The sequence below is a fragment of the Physella acuta genome, unplaced genomic scaffold (assembly GCF_028476545.2).
Source record: "Physella acuta isolate Inbredline_101_S28 unplaced genomic scaffold, ASM2847654v3 ptg001817l, whole genome shotgun sequence".
NCBI classification, from domain to species: domain Eukaryota; kingdom Metazoa; phylum Mollusca; class Gastropoda; family Physidae; genus Physella; species Physella acuta.
This window is the reverse complement of record NW_026733327.1, coordinates 8,919-26,899: the sequence shown is the minus strand read 5'-3', so window position 1 is coordinate 26,899 and position 17,981 is coordinate 8,919. Positions and strand designations below refer to the sequence as shown.

General features: G+C 40.5%; 1 protein-coding gene across 1 annotated transcript in view; it reads right to left on the bottom strand.

Moving 5' to 3' along the window:
* The window catches only part of LOC131930671 (cell adhesion molecule DSCAM), a 35,741-nt gene extending 22,043 nt beyond the window's left edge, over positions 1–13,698 (bottom strand). The window contains exons 1-7 of the mRNA XM_059287257.1: positions 13,594–13,698; positions 12,936–13,122; positions 2,337–2,495; positions 1,552–1,704; positions 958–1,248; positions 408–677; positions 143–243 (exon numbers count right to left, since the gene is read on the bottom strand). Of these exons, the coding sequence (XP_059143240.1) occupies positions 143–243; positions 408–677; positions 958–1,248; positions 1,552–1,704; positions 2,337–2,442 (921 nt within the window). The 5' untranslated portion in view covers positions 2,443–2,495; positions 12,936–13,122; positions 13,594–13,698. The remainder of the gene's footprint in view (positions 1–142; positions 244–407; positions 678–957; positions 1,249–1,551; positions 1,705–2,336; positions 2,496–12,935; positions 13,123–13,593) is intronic.
* Positions 13,699–17,981: the final 4,283 nt, after the last annotated feature.

The following is a 17,981-nucleotide window of genomic DNA, read 5'->3' as shown; positions in this document are numbered from 1 at the left end:
TTGTAAGATAAGAAATCACAAATAATTAAATAAGTACAAAGAAAATCAAGTTGCAAACATTCCATGTTACAGATTTGCATGTCTGATGCTCACAGGCTCATTAAGTTAGAAAACTGACAACAGACAATTTGTAGTGACATACCAGGGGTACTGGGTTGCCAGAGAACTTGCAATGCATTGTGACCTTTTGACCTGTCTGTACAAACTGTTCTTGGAAACCATCCAACAGTAGAGGCTGTGCAGCTGAAAGGCGGAAAAAAATGGTTTGAACTTTTTCCAAGGCTAGAAAAATCTTTCACAAATAATTTTATAGAATCAGCGCAACCTTTTTTAAAAAATTAAATTTTGTCAACTAGAACCCAACAGCATGCCGACAACGACACAACAGCTGTGCCACTATAACTCACCTCCAAGAGAAAGCTGCGCTGCCCCTTGAGCCGAGTCCCTGTCGTTGCCAATAAAACACTGGTACATCCCGTGGTCAGCCCTGCCCACATCTTTGACCACCAGCATCGTACTGGACTCAACGTACACACGTTTGCTCTCCACCAGCAGTTTACCATTTTTAAACCAAGCAATTGTGTTGATGGGGTGGCCGTAAGTCGTGCAGTTAAATAAGGCAGTGTGACCAGCGTCAACAATCTGATCTGATGGCTCAATGAGTACTGATAAAGGAGCTGTAAAAAATATTCTTATGTTTAATAAAGTTTAGAATTATTTTAATAGAAGATTTACAATATAAGATATTTTTATTTAATTCACCAAATTGAACAGCTAAGTTGTAACTATAATACTATTTTTTTAAGAAACAGCAGAAAAAATTATTTAACATAATTTTTAGTAAATGTGATAAGCAGAATAATAGGATAAGTGCAGTCATATTTATTGTTGTAAGTGGACTAAAAACTCTAACAGAGCTTTGGTTTCTAAAGTTTAAACCAGACGTTATTCTCTTACATGTAACAGTAAGCTGGGTTGAGGTTGAGTCGAGCCCATGGCTGTTGGCACCAGTGCAAATGTACTCGCCACTATCGTAAACTGTAGCATTTCTGATATACAAGTTGCTTCCTCGCTGTGCCAAGCGCCAGCCATCAATAGCCAACGAGAAGCCATCTTTCTTCCATGTAAAGATGGGTGTTGGGTATGCCTGGCTGGCTACGCAGGGTAACTCAACTGTGTCGCCCTGACTTATGGTCACAGATGTGAGTTTGTCATCTATCTTTGGGCGGGCCCCTCCAGCTGGTGGTTCTGAAATTCAATTCAATTTTTTAAAATTCAAAACTTGGATTCCAAAATAAAAAGGAAAAAAGATGTATGGGTAAGTAAATTTAAATTTGACACCTTCCAACAAAATGGTAAAAATTGAATTATTAAGTTTAATGCAAGTAGCAATTATTGTCGAAATATCAGGACTAGGTATAATTATAATTATAGGTCCACATTAGTCATTTCAGTTATCTTATCCTAGCATCAAATGACCCAAAACAATTTAATATTGTGTTTTAAATTTATGCCAGCAGTTTGTATTATTGTAAAATTGCGATATCTCACCATGTAATCTTAAGGAAGCTCCTTTACTGGTTCTATTCTCTCCAGTGAGGACATTGCGTGTTACACAAGTATATAGTGCAGACAGTCCAGTGTCCTCTTCCTGGACATTCCTTATGTGTAGGACACCATCTGGGAGCACACTGATATTTCCATCTGCAAAATTGTTATTAGAGTTTAGATTTAAAAAAAAAATCAACTGCCAGTAATATTTACTGGTTCAGGTTAAATATTAAGTGTGACAATGGAGTGAATCAGTCTAAATTAAATGACTCTATCTAAAACTAAAAGGCAAGCCCAACTAAAGTCAAAGCCTCTAAACTCTAGTCTAAATGACTATTCACTAATGAGTACTAATGTCTAAAGTCTAGATATCTAGATCTAAAATCAAAAAATTTAGATCTAACTAAGTGATGTAAGATTTTAGTTGATGATTTGTATTTTGTAATGTGCACTTTTTTTCCCACTTTCTTGTCTTAGCTGAGTTTTCTCCTGTCCACGTACTCACAGTATTTTTTAAAAAAATCATGTTTCTTTCTCTTTGTTCTTTCTCATTTTTTGTCTTTAAATTTTTTCATTCTTCTCAAATAATACTAGATTCTAGATCTAGATCTATTAAACATCTCTATCTTAGTATCCAGAACGTTCCATTTTTTGTCTGGCCTAAGTTTTCAAACAAGAAACAAGTTTCAACTCAAAATAAATCGCAGTAGTTCCCCTTTACTTATTTGCATATTTAAAAAATGTAAAGCCTATTTAAAGATCTAATTTACCAAAAGGTATTTTACCTGAATACAGCTCTCTGTCACCTCGTGTCCATGCAATTACTTTAACGTAATCCGTGACGTAAGTTGGATTTATTGTACATCTCAGGACTGCTGTGCTACCTCTCATTACCCATTTGTCATTCAATGTCACTTCATAATTAGTATATTGTTCCACAAGGACTGAAAGTAAATGCATGATCCATATTTTAATTATTGAAAATCGAAGGGAATTTTGTAAACCTGTAGGCTAATATTTTCTTCAAGCAATCAAACATAAAAAAAAAAAATAATAATAATTAGGCTTATAAATTGATTTAATTTTTTTAGAGTTTAGAAACATAATCAAATTCCATTTAGGCAATGTTTAACTTCAATTAAGAAATTAATTCTAAATACCAAACAACTTTTTGTGTACAGTGGAGTTGTGGTTTGGGATCGTAACTTTTGTTAGGAGACATCTTTTTTATACAACTGTATTGTGGGAACAAAAGTCATTGCGTGACAACAAGCCGACGCCAAGCTGTTGTTATACGACGGTGCCTAGCAACACCAGAAAGGCCGACCAGGGACAATTAATTATATTGCATAATGAAGAGGGAAATGAGAAATAGCAAAACGCGAGATAAAGAAAAGTACAAGCGCCCATTGTTAGGTGCGAAACTAAAATGTCACGGATAAGCCACTGCACGTGCATATGTTTAAAAAAAATAAAGCCAAAAACGTTAATTAAATAAAAAACATTAAAGCCTATACGTTGATATTATTTCAAAACGTAGATCTATGTTCTAAAAGAGGTTTCACATAAGACATATTAAAGGGAGTGAGCTTAAAAACTTTAGAAGACTTCCAAGCATATTTGTATTGAAAGAAAAAAATTAGAAATCTTTGCTGGTGCAGTTTCACCCTAATTGACTTGAAGCCGTAAAACACCAAGAAGCAGCAGAACCCAGCTTCAACAGCCCCGGCTTCTGGATTTTCCTCGCTTATGCTATAGGATACAAGTGTACACCAAAGCACAATTAATGTGCGATAAGTATATTCAAATATTATTTCAGAATTTAACTTCAGATTTAAATAAGGCAAGTAAAAAAACCGATTGTGTGAATAAATTGTTTATATGACTACGATATCCTAATCCTGCATTTGACCCAGTTGCGAAATTCCCCGCCCTAACCCCCTCCCAGTGAAACTGCCTTAAACATCAATCTCTTAATTGTTGCAACACAATTTAATTGGTTTTTTTACAACCCTTGAAGCAGCATGAGTCCACACCCCCCCCCTCCCCTTCTCCTTTCCTTGAGTGCGATATGCAATCCTCTCTCCCCCTCCCCCCACCTCTGCCATCCTCCACATATCCGGTATCGATTTCCTCCCGTATCGATTCTTTGATTTAACATGTGCCAGTTCTCATCTTAACTTTTTCATTCTGTCTCTCCTTTCGTTGTACACTTTCACTGGGCACTGTTTTCAAGTGTCATATCTTTGGTTAATGAAACATAAATATCTCATTCATTTTATATACCTACTTGAGACACACATCGGGGATAGAAAAATAAAAAGCTGTTGATTATCAAAATACGGCTAGAAACAAAATCTCTTGATCTGAACCGTGTTGAAATCACTCCACCAATTTTAAAGGGGTTGTGTCTGTGTGTGTGTGTGTGGGGGGGGGGGGGGGGGGGCATTCTTGTCTCATATTATCATTCAAGAGCACCCCACCCCGACAATGGTTTCTTTCACATATATTTTTCCGACGGTTGGGGAGGGGGGGGGGGGGGGTCGGAGGCTGGTTCAAAATATATTTTCCATATAAATTATATACTTTTTTTTTCATTTCGTCAGAGGGGGAGGGGTTGGCAGACGTGCTCTGAGTACCCCCTCCACCCCGAAGGGATGCCTGAAAGAAACTCTGGCCACGCCCTCTTTTATACTCCTACAAACTTCTTTGTTTTTTTATGGAGTTTTTTTTTAACGAAATTCCACCCCATGGTTTTCTTTGTGTGAATGTCCCATGCAAATTAAAATGTGACGGGCTAGGCTGAAAAGTGAAAAAGAAATCCCACACGCACAGACTAGTGTATCAGTTGTCTGATTCTTTAAACTAACTAAACAGAAATAATGTGGCGAGGATTTGTTTAATTTTTTAACCCCACAACCCTAACCCAACAACTCTAATCCCACAACCCCACAACCCAAACCCTACAAACCTAACCAAACAACCCTAACCCCACAACCCAACCCCACAAACCTAACCCCACAACCCTAGACCCAAAACCCAAACCCTACAACCCAAACCCCACAAACCTAACCACACAAACCTAACCACACAGCCCAAACCCCACAACCCTATTCCTACAAACCTAACCACACAATACAAACCCCACAACCCAAACCCCACAACCCAAACCCCACAACCCAACCCCACAACCCTAAACCCACAACCCAAACCCCACAACCCAACCCCACAACCCTAAACCCACCAGCATTGACACAACCCTAAACCCACCAGCTTAGCCCTCTGCACATCCCAATGTGTCAAAAAACGATTAAAACCACTTTTAAAAAAAAACTTCCCTTCGAACAAAGACATTCCCTTCCCATGCAAAGTTCCATAACTCCAGCCCCACTGTATGCACGAAACTCATTATTTTTTTCTCTTTGGGACCTTATAATCAACGCCTTTAGAATCTCCATTCCATTCAACCCCCCCCCCCTCGCCCAATTCACCCACCCCACCCTGCATGTCATGCATATTCTACCCAAGGGGGGACAAATATTAACGACGTTACTGCACATGCCCAATGGTAATCTCCCACTGCATGTGTTGACCTCCAACCTTCCTTCCTTCCTTCAAGGCAAGAGAGTTCGTGGCAGTTGTTACATCATTCATTGCTTTATAGTCGCACATGTGTTCTATTTTAACATTTGTTACACACACGTGTACTTCTACCTGATATAGATCTAATATTACATGTAATGGAAACATGAATACAATCAAAGTAAACAAAACATATTTTTAAAAAAAAATGTTTACTATTTTATCCCCTGTGTAATTTAAAATATCCAATCTAGTTGAAAAAAGAAAGACTAAACCCCCCCCCCCACACACACACACAAAACTAGTTTTAAAATGATCCACACTATTTGAATACGATATCAGATTAAAGCTGCCCCCCCCTCCCTCCCTCTCATAAGCTGCTAATCAAAGTTAATGCGTGGTCAAACGAAAAGCATGATGTAAGCCAAGAATCCGATGCCCTTCATAATGCAGGGGAATCCGATGTCAAATACGTAATCAAAGGAGTTTTTTTTTGGAAATACCCACGGCCGAATAGAGGAAATACCCAATCAATTGCGGAAATACCCGAAAATAGTCAAAACAAGGAAAACGGGGGAAAGTGAATTAGTGGCAGTTTAAGGAAGCGGGGGTCGTCGTGACTATTATATTACTCGAGGAAGTAGCAGCTTACTGCAGGATTAGTCGCCGTGAGGGTCTGTGATTGGGTCAACCCAAACAAGATCGGGGGGATCTCATCTCAATAGCACCAGCCGGTTTTTTTTGGGGGGGGGGGGGGGGATTTTTCTAAGCACAAAGAGCGTCCTTCACCCAGCTCACACACTAATTCATTTCATGCTATTTGTTTCTGTTCCGGCACGAGAATCTTAACCCACCCCCTACCCTTCACTCTCCCCCCACCACCACCCCTACCCCCGGCCTGACAGGGTTCTTGTCCATAATTATCCCAGTCGTGCAATCGTCCCCCCCCCCCCTCCCTGATGTGCATGGTCTGATGTCATGGCGTCATCAAATGGGTGACTTTTAAAAAAAAATTCAAAATTGATTTTTTTTTTACACATTTTTCTCTTATTACTTAATCACTTGTAAAGATGGATTTTCTTTGTTAGAAATATTTCTCTGGTGAAACCAGGCTTCGGGAAAACACGGGATTGCTTTCCCGAGTGGTCAGTTGGGTTAAATACATTGTTCCAGTTTTGTTCCAGTTTTGTTCTAGTTTAGTCCGAGTCTGGTTTTAGTTTGGTTATAATTCTCTAATTTTCATCCATTAATTAAGCCGCTCTTCTTTACATACTTGCTGTGAAGTTTGGAGATTAGAGATTAGGAAAAGGGGCTGAATATTGAAGTGGTCACGTTTTATTAGTCAAGGCCGAGGGTTCAAAATTCACTGTATGAACGTTACAACGAACTCAACACTACTTTTAACACAATGTAATATATATATATATATATATATATATATATATATATATATATATATATATATATATATATATATATATATATATATATATATATATATAATGGAGGGGGATGTTAATTGTATCACATGACAATATAGTTTTAGATAGAAAATATATTTCTGGACCGGTATGGTCGGTTGGTATAGCGCGCGTGTTAAGTCTCCGACTCTAGCAAGACTGCTAAACCAAAAGTCTCGAAGTCGAATCCCGGACTAGAGTCCGTAAGACGTCATCGAGGACTCAGCTCTGATGAGTACTAGACTGACGTTAGGGCAAGAAAAGGCAGATGCACTCTACTCCATCTACCATCTCCGGAAGTGTAACTGACTCCGTTGTAATTTTTAATTTTTTTTTGTTTAAGCGCCATTAAATTACGTCATCAATCTGTTTTAATTATATATATATATTTTTAAAAGAACAACTAGTTATTCTGAATTCACTTTAACTTTTTAAAGACTAATATGTATGCACGACATATCAACATATTCGTTTTGCGTTGATTTTCTCCGATTCTAAATTTTAAAAAATCAATAATTAAAAAAACGTCGCTACACTGCTGGGTCGCGAGACTGCTAATAACTTTGAACACATGAGATGCGCATCTGATGAGATGTGAGTCAGACTGCAGCAATCGCATCCCCCGCGCCTAATGAATGCCTTAAGGAAGGAGTTAAGAGGACGTGGGTAGGGATTGAAAGAATGGGGGGGGGGGGGAGGAAATCTTGGCGTGACAGACAAGGATTGAAGAGCGATGATTTGTGTCACAGTGACTGGTGGCGCCCTCTTGGGCTGTTCTTTAATGACGGCGGTTAAACGCGTGCCTTGTTTTAAGTGGTGTGTGTGTGGGGGGGGGGGGGGGTTGTTGAGGTGGGGGGGGGTGTTTGTTGGGGTGGGATGGGGGTGTTAATGACTAACATATCGCTGACAAGCTTCACTAGACACAAACTGTGCAACCACTGTTGGAGTTAGCTATGCCCTGGATTAACGTGAGCTATGCCCTGAACTGTCACCTATGCCCTGGACTAGAGTCAGCTATGCCCTGGACTAGAGACAGCAATGCCCTGGACTAGAGTCAGCAATGCCCTGGACTAGAGTCAGCAATGCCCTGGACTAGAGTCAGCAATGCCCTGGACTAGAGTCAGCAATGCCCTAACCTCGCCTTATTCATCGACCGAAACATTATTTATGCCAAGTCATTTCCGCCCGTATTTCCTTCCTCCCGCCAACCCCCACCCACCCCGCCGCGTGTTATTAAAAAAACTTGAAAGATAATTGATGAAGCGGTGATTAGCGCATATGACGTAGATTTAATTACCAATTTTTTAAAGAGATCAATAACCAAGGGAGGTCATTAGCCGGAGATTGAATCTGGAAGTTGTTTTATATTACCTGGCACCGGTGTGGAATACCAGATGTGATATGTTCATGTGATATATTCATGTGATATGTTCATGTGATATGTTCATGTGATATGTTCATGTGATATGTTCATGTGATGTGTTCATGTGATATGCTCATGTGATATGTTTTTGTTCATGTGATATGTTCATGTGATATGTTCATGTGATATGTTCATGTGATATGTTCATGTGATTTGTTCATGTGATATGTTTTTGTGATATATGTAGGTGATATGTTTTTGTTTATGTGATATGTTCATGTGATATGTATATGTGATATGGTTTTGTTTATGTGATATGTTCATGTAATATGTATATGTGATATGTATATGTGATATACTTTTGTTAAAGTGATATGTTCATGTGATAGGGTTTTTGTGTATGTGATATGTTCATGTGATATGTTCCTGTAATATGTTTTTGTTTGTTCATGTGATAGATTTAATAAGTTCATGTGATACGTTAATATTCGTTATGATTGTGTTAACGGTGATATTATCGTGTGATATTTAATGTGATAAGGTTGTGCATTTGAGACAAACTGTGAGTTAACTTTAAGATAAAACGTGGGTAAACTTTAAGACACAATGTGAGTAAACTTTAAAATAAAACCCGTGTTAACTTTAGAACAAACTGTGTGTTAACTTTGAGCTAACATTTAACCACGGCAATAATCCTTGCAGCATGTGGCCGCATGTTTTCCTTAACACCAGCACCGTGTGTGTGTGTGGGAAGGGGGGGTGGTAGGGAGCGGAGGGAGTGAGGGATGATCATCGATGTCAAGGTCACAGAGCCACGACACTGCGCATGTGCAAACGACGTCATGCTGCTACTCGATTGGTTCACAGCGGTCACATGACCGCATTAGTATGCACAAGGCTACGTCCGCGCAAGTTGCCGTCATTTGAACCCCCACACCTCTCCATGTGCACCATTCGAATGCGCATCTCCACCGCGTGAGTTTATTTTTTCAGATCATATTAATCCTCCCTTTCACCCCCTCCCCTCCCATCTTTCTCTCTCTCTTTCTCCCCCACATGCTTGTCAATTTCTCCCATGTAACCCCCCTCCCCCCACACACACATTGGCCTGCATTTTTCTGTCAATCCCACCCCCCGCACACCCCATCTCGTCGTACAATTTTCTTCTTTTTTTTTTCATTACGCAAATGCATGGCGATTGATCTCTCAAAGCGCAAGAGACAAAAAGAATAAAAAAGTGAAAATAACAACCAGAATTTGTTGAGAACAAAAAAAAAAGGAGATATTTGTCCATACGATTGTATCAACATTTCATCCCTGGGGACATCTTTAGTGAAAGATAACCTTTGAATTTGAAATTAACTAATGCTGTAGATAAAGGATGCGGTATTGTGGGACATACATAAATTATGGAATACACTTCAAGTAGTTTAATAACTGTTTCTATACCGCTAGTATGTGTATGTTGAACGATGCTATTATTTCATATACGTAATATGTTGGCCTATATCAGTTGGATATAATACATGTAAAGGAAAAAAAATAAGATGCTTTATAATGTACGAATCTCACAAAGGGTTAAAAATTAAGCTATAAAGGGTAAAAGATGAGTTTATTTAATTATGTTATGTGTATATAAAGTACAGTGGCGTAGCCAGGATCGTCTCAAGGGGGGGGGGGGGGTTCCAATTTTTACCCGGGGACAAACTTTCGATTTGCACCCCCTCCCTCAAACATTCGATTTGCACCCCCCTCATACTTTTTATATATATACCGAGGGGTCTATGGGGGGGGGGGGGGGTTATGACCCCGCCTACGCCACTGATAAAGTAGTATTTTAGCGAAATTTTGAACTTAGAGCATTGCAAGAATATATTATGAATATGACGCAGTGTTTTAAAAACTAGGAAGGCTGACAAAGTAAATTACATTTGAAAAAGAAGTGAAACAATTCGTATTTCTGGGCAGGCTTTAAGAAATCCGTAGAATTTTTACGGGTTTGGTAGGCTGTCAGGTTTGAAGGCCGTTCTGATCCATCTGTCAGTGCTGCCAGAGGCTGACACGTGTCGTCTGTCACTGGCTGTCATGACATGCCAACTTGAGTGATGGGACGAGCGGATAACAAGGTCAAATTAGTCAGTGACGTCACGGGGCCGGAAGTGGGCGGGGATGGTGACATGGACATTTTTTTTAGCTTAGCTACATTGGGGGTCGGGCACATTGGGGGTCGGGCACATCAGGGGTCGGGCACTTCAGGGGTCGGGCACATCAGGGGTCGGGCACATCAGGGGTCGGGCACATTGGGGGGTCGGGCACGTCAGGGGTCGGGCACTTCAGGGGTCGGGCACATCAGGGGTCGGGCACATCAGGGGTCGGGCACATTGGGGGGTCGGGTACATTAAGGGTCGGGCACATCAGGGGTAGGATGCTCAACAGAGGGAGGGTCGGAACAATGTTGAGATATACACGTGCAGTAGTACTCACAATGTCTCAGTCTCAAACTATGACATTCTGGAAACAACGCACAGTCCCAGTCCTATTTCAATGTTTCCCTCTGTATCTTATGGTTATATATGAGCAGCTTCAGATATGAGCAGCTTCAGATATTGTCAGTTTAAGAACAATGTCCGCCATCTTAACGTAATACGTCATCTAGGACAGATCCGGAAGTGACGTGCCCCTCCCACTAGAGACTTCCGTCAAGCTCATCCGATGCCAAAATAATTTTATCGCTCCTATGGCAGAGTTTAAAAATTGTGTTCATATCCCTGCATCACGTGACCAAATTGTTTTCACTCGCACTTGGGGCAGCCTCGTTTTAACTGCGGGGTGGTCTTTGTTTATAACTGCATGATCGTTATATATATAACTGTATGATCTTCTATATAACTGCATGATCTTTGTTTAAACTGCATGATCTTTTTATATAACTGCATGATCTTTGTTTATAATTTATAACTGCATGATCTTTGTTTATAACTGCATGATCTTTCTATATAACTGCATGATCTTTGTTTATAACTGCATGATCTTTGTTTATAACTGCATGGTCTTTGTTTATAACTGCATGATCGTTATATATATAACTGTATGATCTTCTATATAACTGCATGATCTTTGTTTAAACTGCATGATCTTTTTATATAACTGCATGATCTTTGTTTATAATTTATAACTGCATGATCTTTGTTTATAACTGCATGATCTTTCTATATAACTGCATGATCTTTGTTTATAACTGCATGATCTTTGTTTATAACTGCATGATCTTTGTTTATAACTGCATGATCTTTGTTTATAACTGCATGATCTTTCTATATAACTGCATGATCTTTGTTTATAACTGCATGATCTTTCTATATAACTGCATGATCTTTGTTTATAACTGCATGATCTTTTTATATAACTGCATGATCTTTGTTCATAACTGCATGATCTTTATATATAACTGCATGATCTTTATATCTATATAGCTGTATGATCTTTCTTTAAAAACTGGGTATCTTTGCTTACAACCTCGCGATCTTTGTTAATAACTGCATGCTCTTTGATTAAAAGAACACGATTAGCATGATCTTTGTTCATAGTATATGTGACCAATAGTGACCATTCAAATTTAAGTAGCAGCACTTTGTGAGGTTTTCTCCGGAAATGTATGTAGTGTAGGCCTAAACATATATATGACGTTTCATTATAATTACATTTTAATAATTGATGGTTGTTGTTTAATTATACACACTTATATGCGAATGATCAACATTTTTAAAAATTAAAAGGTAGATTCATTCTTTGTCATTAAAAAAAAAACCTCCTAAAAATAGGCCTACACTACCGATATACATCGCGGAACCCAGGGAAGACAACTACCCGCATCACAGGACGACCTTCGATTCTTTTAGCATTACCTCCCTTATTTAACCCCAGCTCGCACGAGAGATAAATATAGCATGGACATGCGCATTTGACCCTGAAACCAGGGGATAATGACCACGTTTTTTCCCTAAACTTTTTCTTCTCCTCTTCTTTCTTTCCATTTTTCCTCCTTATTTTCTCTCGTATTCCTTCCCTCAAAAATTCGATCCTTCCCTCCCTTCTCTGCCAGTAATGCATGTTTAAAAAAAAACGTATTTCCTTGTTTATTTTCCTAGTTGAAAATCAGATTGAATGCCTTTAGCGGAGCGTGATGACGAATTTCAAATGGAAATAAATTTGGAGCGATTCCTGCGTGTTTGGTTCTTCTAGTGACGTCATTTCAGGATGTCACGCTTTGGTTTAATTCAGGAGAATATTAATTATTTTTTTAACAGCTCGTTTAAGTTTCAGAGGAGCGGTGAAGCGTGGATGGTGATAATAATTAAATGCTTGACCTTGTCAATCAAAGACTGACATTTTTTTAAAGGTGTTTGTAGATTATGACAATGACTTTTCTAGGGGAAAAAAAAAGCCTCTAGGTGACGAAATCAAAGAAATCTTAGCAGTTGTATTTTGTAAGTCAATAGAATTTTTTTTAGAACGAATCGTGTTGTGTCTTAGTCAGGTTTTAGTTTAATTGTTTTCACTACAAAAAGTTCAATTTTCGTTGAAGAATTCGGCATGACCACAATATGTCATTGTCGTAGAAACAGGCCCATTTTTCATTCTACTGATTAGCCCCGTAGACCGTCTGGTTCGAAATGGTATCTTCATGACAATCATTGGACGGTGTTTATGTTTATATTCACTCCAGTTACACAATCTCCCATTACATACAGCAGTAGTTACTAGGTCCTTATCTTGCCTACTATTTATATTAACGGGAATTACTTAGTGTTAGGTTTAGGATTGGGTTAGCGTTAGGGCTAAATTTTTTAGCAAAATTACTACATGCTGTTAGTCAACCTAAACCCTACGTGATCGAAATAACCGTTGATCCCCCTCCCTATTAAAATCCCCCCCCCCCCCCATTAAAACACGCGAGAGAATCTGATTGGCTGACTTACCGGCCCGGACCGTGACGTTGCTGCTGACGATGGTGCCCCCGGCGTTTGATGCCAGGCACCGGTACGACCTCTTGTGGACGTCTGCCCTGAAGCGGGGAACCTGGAAGGGGTGGAAGTAGAGCGTGTTGTTGGCCAGCACCGTCACCAGCTCCGGGATGTTCTCCACCTCGGTGCCGTCCTCTTTGATCTGTGGGGTGGGGGGAGGGGGAACAGACACGTCAGTCAATTAGTAAAAGTAACGAGCGTACCACACTAGTGTCTTCTTGTACCGTGTAAATACAAACTTTTCCCCCACATCTTTAACAGTGTTTCTTTCAGCATCTCTCGATCCCCCCCCTCCCCTAGGCATGTCTAAAGACCCCCCGAAAGAAATAGAAAAAAAAAATTTTTATATAGAAGTTGTATATACTTTAACCTATATTTCCCCTCCCTCTCCCAACGATATTTCATGAGAATATTTATACATCCCTTCATGGCAATAATAATATATGTAGAAAAAAACCCCCATGATTTTTAATTGCATCCCTACCCCCCCTCCAAATAAAATACAAATCAAGCCTAAGATCCATGCCACTTTGTAACTCCTCCCTCCCCCCGCCCCGCCCCTCCCCCTGTCTGCCACCAGACGAGTGGCTGGAACTGGACCTTGTCCACTCACCCAATCAAGTTCTGGTGCCGGACTTCCGCTAGCCGTGCAGGAGATGGCCGTACCCTTCGTGTTGGCGAACACCACCTGCCCCGGGGGTCGGGACAGCCATGTGGGACCAATCGGGCGAGGGTAGTTAATGTCTAGTAGACCTGCTGGGAGAGGGAAAAAATGCAGAGGTTAATGTCTGGTTCATCTCGATATGGGGGGGGGGGGGGCGATTGGATGTGGTGTGGTTGTATGTGGTGTGGTTGTATGTGGTGTGGTTGTATGTGTGTGGTTGTATGTGGTGTGGTTGTATGTGGTGTGGTTGTATGTGTGTGGTTGTATGTGGTGTGGTTGTATGTGGTGTGGTTGTATGTGGTGTGGGTTGTATGTGGTGTGGTTGTATGTGGTGTGGTTGTATGTGGTGTGGTTGTATGTGGTATGGTTGTATGTGGTGTGGTTGTATGTGGTGTGGTTGTATGTGGTGTGGTTGTATGTGGTATGGTTGTATGTGGTGTGGTTGTATGTGGTGTGGTTGTATGTGGTATGGTTGTATGTGGTGTGGTTGTATGTGGTGTGGTTGTATGTGGTGTGGTTGTATGTGGTGTGGTTGTATGTGGTGTGGTTGTATGTGGTGTGGTTGTATGCTGCTATGGCTTCTTGTATGGTATGTCTACAAGCTGGGGTGTATGCTGGGGTGTAGGCTAATATGGCTGCTTGCATGTTGTTGTAACACACTTCTTGTATGTGCTGTAGTTATATGCAAGTATGGCTGCATATATGCTGTATGCTACTATGGCTACTTGTATGTTGGCGTGGCTGCACACTGCTTGTATGTGCTGTAGTTATATGCAAGTACTGGTGCGTATATGCTGTATGCTGGCGTAGCTAAAGGCGGATATGGCTATGTTTAAGTGTATGGCTGTATGCTGGTGTAGCTGTATGCCTGTAAGATTGTGTGGAAGTTGATAGCTGCGTGCTGTTATGGCTGCTTGTATGGCTGTGTGATAAAGGCTGTATGGCTCACATATAAAGTTGGTTGGGTGCTTAAATATTTTACTGTGTAAGACACTGCTATCTGTAATAAAGTAACCAACACAGTTTACTTTGCTGTGCTGTGTTAAGATGAACGTGCATCCTATTATTTTGTGCTCTTCATTTAACTTTGACAACGTCTAAAAACTTTTACTACATGTTTTATAAAATAATCGACCTCTGACCTCTAGTGTAAAAATTAAGCTCACTAAAATATCGACCTCCGACCTCTAGAGCAAGAATTAAGCTCACCAAACTATCGACCTCCGACCTCTAGAGCAAGAATTAAGCTCACTAAACTATCGACCTCCGACCTCTAGAGCAAGAATTAAGCTCACTAAACTATCGACCTCCGACCTCTAGAGCAAGAATTAAGCTCACTAAACTATCGACCAAGGCCTGCAGAGCTCGGCAGTGAGTTGAAAAGTCCGCAAGCTAATTTCTCTTCAATGGAGTGATCTCCCGCTCGTGTAGGTCGCTACCTGAATGCGCAGGTCCCTGTGGAGAAACCCGTTCGCGTAATGGTCGCGCGAGCAATTAGCCCAGGGCACTTGTTAGTCCAAACGGCAGTCGGAGAAAGCTATTTAACATAACAATGGCCGCCGGAAATGGAAAACCATGAGCTGAGATGGGCGGTGGCCTGAGATTGTCTTTTCGTTTGGTTCAGTCAGTGCGGAGCGCAACTTTTTACGGCGTATATTTTATTTAAGAAGGGGAGGTAAATCATGATGTGCCTAAAGGGACGCAACTCTAGTTAAAACTTCCTAGACATTTTTTTTTAGAAAAACTAGCAGTCACATTTATAGAGCAATGTTGATCATGACGGTAACATGTGAAGTATATTTCAGTCAATTTTTAGATGGTGAAACAAAATGTAATTGGAGGGTATATCAACTATTCCAAGTAACCACTGTAATGGATGAAAACCTTTCGTAGAGTAACATTTGATTTGTATTTGACCCCAACTCTGCCTCTTTCACAATGTTAGAACCAGAAGTAACATTTCTTGGCTCATTCCTCGTATTCTCTTTATTGTGTAACCACCCCACCGTGTCACCACCCCACCTATCCAGCTACATAGCCACAAACCATCCGAACTCCCTACCCACCCCTACCACCTTACATGTATTGAGTGCCGCCCGGGGCGAACGATTCCCCCCCCCCCAATCTATCAACACCACTGCCCTCCCAACAGAATCAGACATGACTCACGACAAAAAAACTCTAATCAAAATTAGAACTTTATTTTAATCGCAAGATTTAACGAATATATTGCGCTAGGTAACTCAAACTTTAAACATTCAGAAACTTAAAACAGCCGTTTCTGTGGTAACGATTTTTGACAGTCGTCCGCTGTTCCACAGACCTGTAGTGGGGCGGGGGGGGGGGGGGGGGCAAGGTGCGCGCGGACAGAACAATGTTGACAGTAAAAACAAATCCAGAAAAATCGGGTTTACCCGATGACGCGGCCAGCACGCGAGCGAGAAGAAAGATTTACTACGCGCTTATTGAGGCGGGCAGGGGAGATTAGCACACCCCGCCGTGGGACCTACGATAGGGTATCAGTTTTCATTCCACTGCTTGTGTCCCTTTGTTAAAGGACGGCTACTCACGGACTAATAAAACGGTCGTTGCAGTTGCCCCCCCCCCCTCTCCCCACGATTCTGATTACTAAATACTAAATAACAAGACCAAGGGCGGTAATTTATTGCTATTTTTTTTTTTTTGTTCGTGGTTTTGAATTACTCAATAAAATGTTGGGCTGAATATTTAAGTACTTGTAAACACAACAATAGTGCAGTATTTAAATCAGTTTTAGAATGTAATCGAGAGAACATGATATTTAGGTATGAATAAAATAAAAGGACGATATTTTAAAAACCGATAAAAAATTAAGAAAAAAGAGAAAAGGAAGCAAAAAAAAAATGAAATCATTGTATAATCACGGTGTTGAGTTGACAAGATTTTTTTTTCATTCCGATAAAAAACAAAAATTCGTGATCTGATCGGTTGAATAATTAATTGGACTAATATTGACGTACAAGTGATACGGCCAACACCCCCCCCCCCCCCACCCACATGCTAGACGGTGCACAAGCAAGAACGATTTGTCTCCAAACAAAACGGAAACTGGGATGGGTAGGATGTGCGCATGCTCACACTTGAAAGACGATATGTATAGGTGACTGTAGGATGGGTGTGAGTGGGGCTGGCGTGGGCGGGGGTATGTGGGTGCGGTGGGGTGGTGGGGTGGTGTTACAAAATGTACATCTGCCCGTATCACACTTTGTCTACTTAATGCATAGACCTAGGGGCGTGATGTCAACTGATCTAGCCTCCGCCCACGTATCATTGATACTGGATCAGTGTGCCACCTGGTGGGATCTCCACCCAAAATTAACTACTCTAATTAATTAAATGAAGCCCACGCAACTCATCTAGATCACGCTCCATGCCAGGAATTTAAAAACTTGAACTCGCGTGGCTAGAAAAACACAGAACAATAAATATTCCGAGTTTTAAAAAAACGGTTTTAGTATTTATACATGGAGCTCATACATTTCATTTACGATAAAATTAAAAGCGAACACGAACAATGACGTTTTGGTCGAAAGGGTGTGCTTGCAACAGGAAGAATCTACTTCATCTGCCTTATAGTTCTAGTATACATACATATACATCAATATACATTGTAGTTTAAACAACATAATCCGCCGTTCTTCACAAAAAGAAATTAAACAACAATTAATGAATGTTAATGCTAGAAAACTTTGTTATATTATAATAATAATAATTTGACAGAAGCAACACAGATCCATGTTTATTACCCAAAAGTCGATAAAATATTTATGATGGAATATTTTATTCGACCCTTGTTCATGGAGCGGCCATGAAAAGTTGACTTTGATCAGTTCATGTTTGAACAGCCAGCAGTATAAAACGTTAGACTACTCCAGTTGTTGAGCCGTTCAATCGTGCGTGACGGATGGTTTACACGTGACGACGTTAGTTTATAGTGGTGGGGGGACTTGTGGTAGGGCTTTGTGGTAGGGATTTATGGTAGTGTTTTATGGTACGGGTGAAATATTCCAACATGCGCACGGTGTATAAAGTTGTAAGCCCCCTCATATAAAATTAGTTTTATAAGTCATAAGCCGCCAATCCAATACCCATAACTAGACGTCAGCTAGTCGAGAAAAAATCAATTAAAGTTGATGTTTTATTAGATGGTACATAAGAGGGCGTCGGTGTTAAGAGGAATGTACCGAATTTTACGACATGGGGGGCGGGGAGGGGGGGGGAGGACAAGGGTGAGTAAGGGGCAGATGCTTGACGCGCGTGTCTGCTCACACTTCCGTCTAGCTACCCCGTGTATTCTT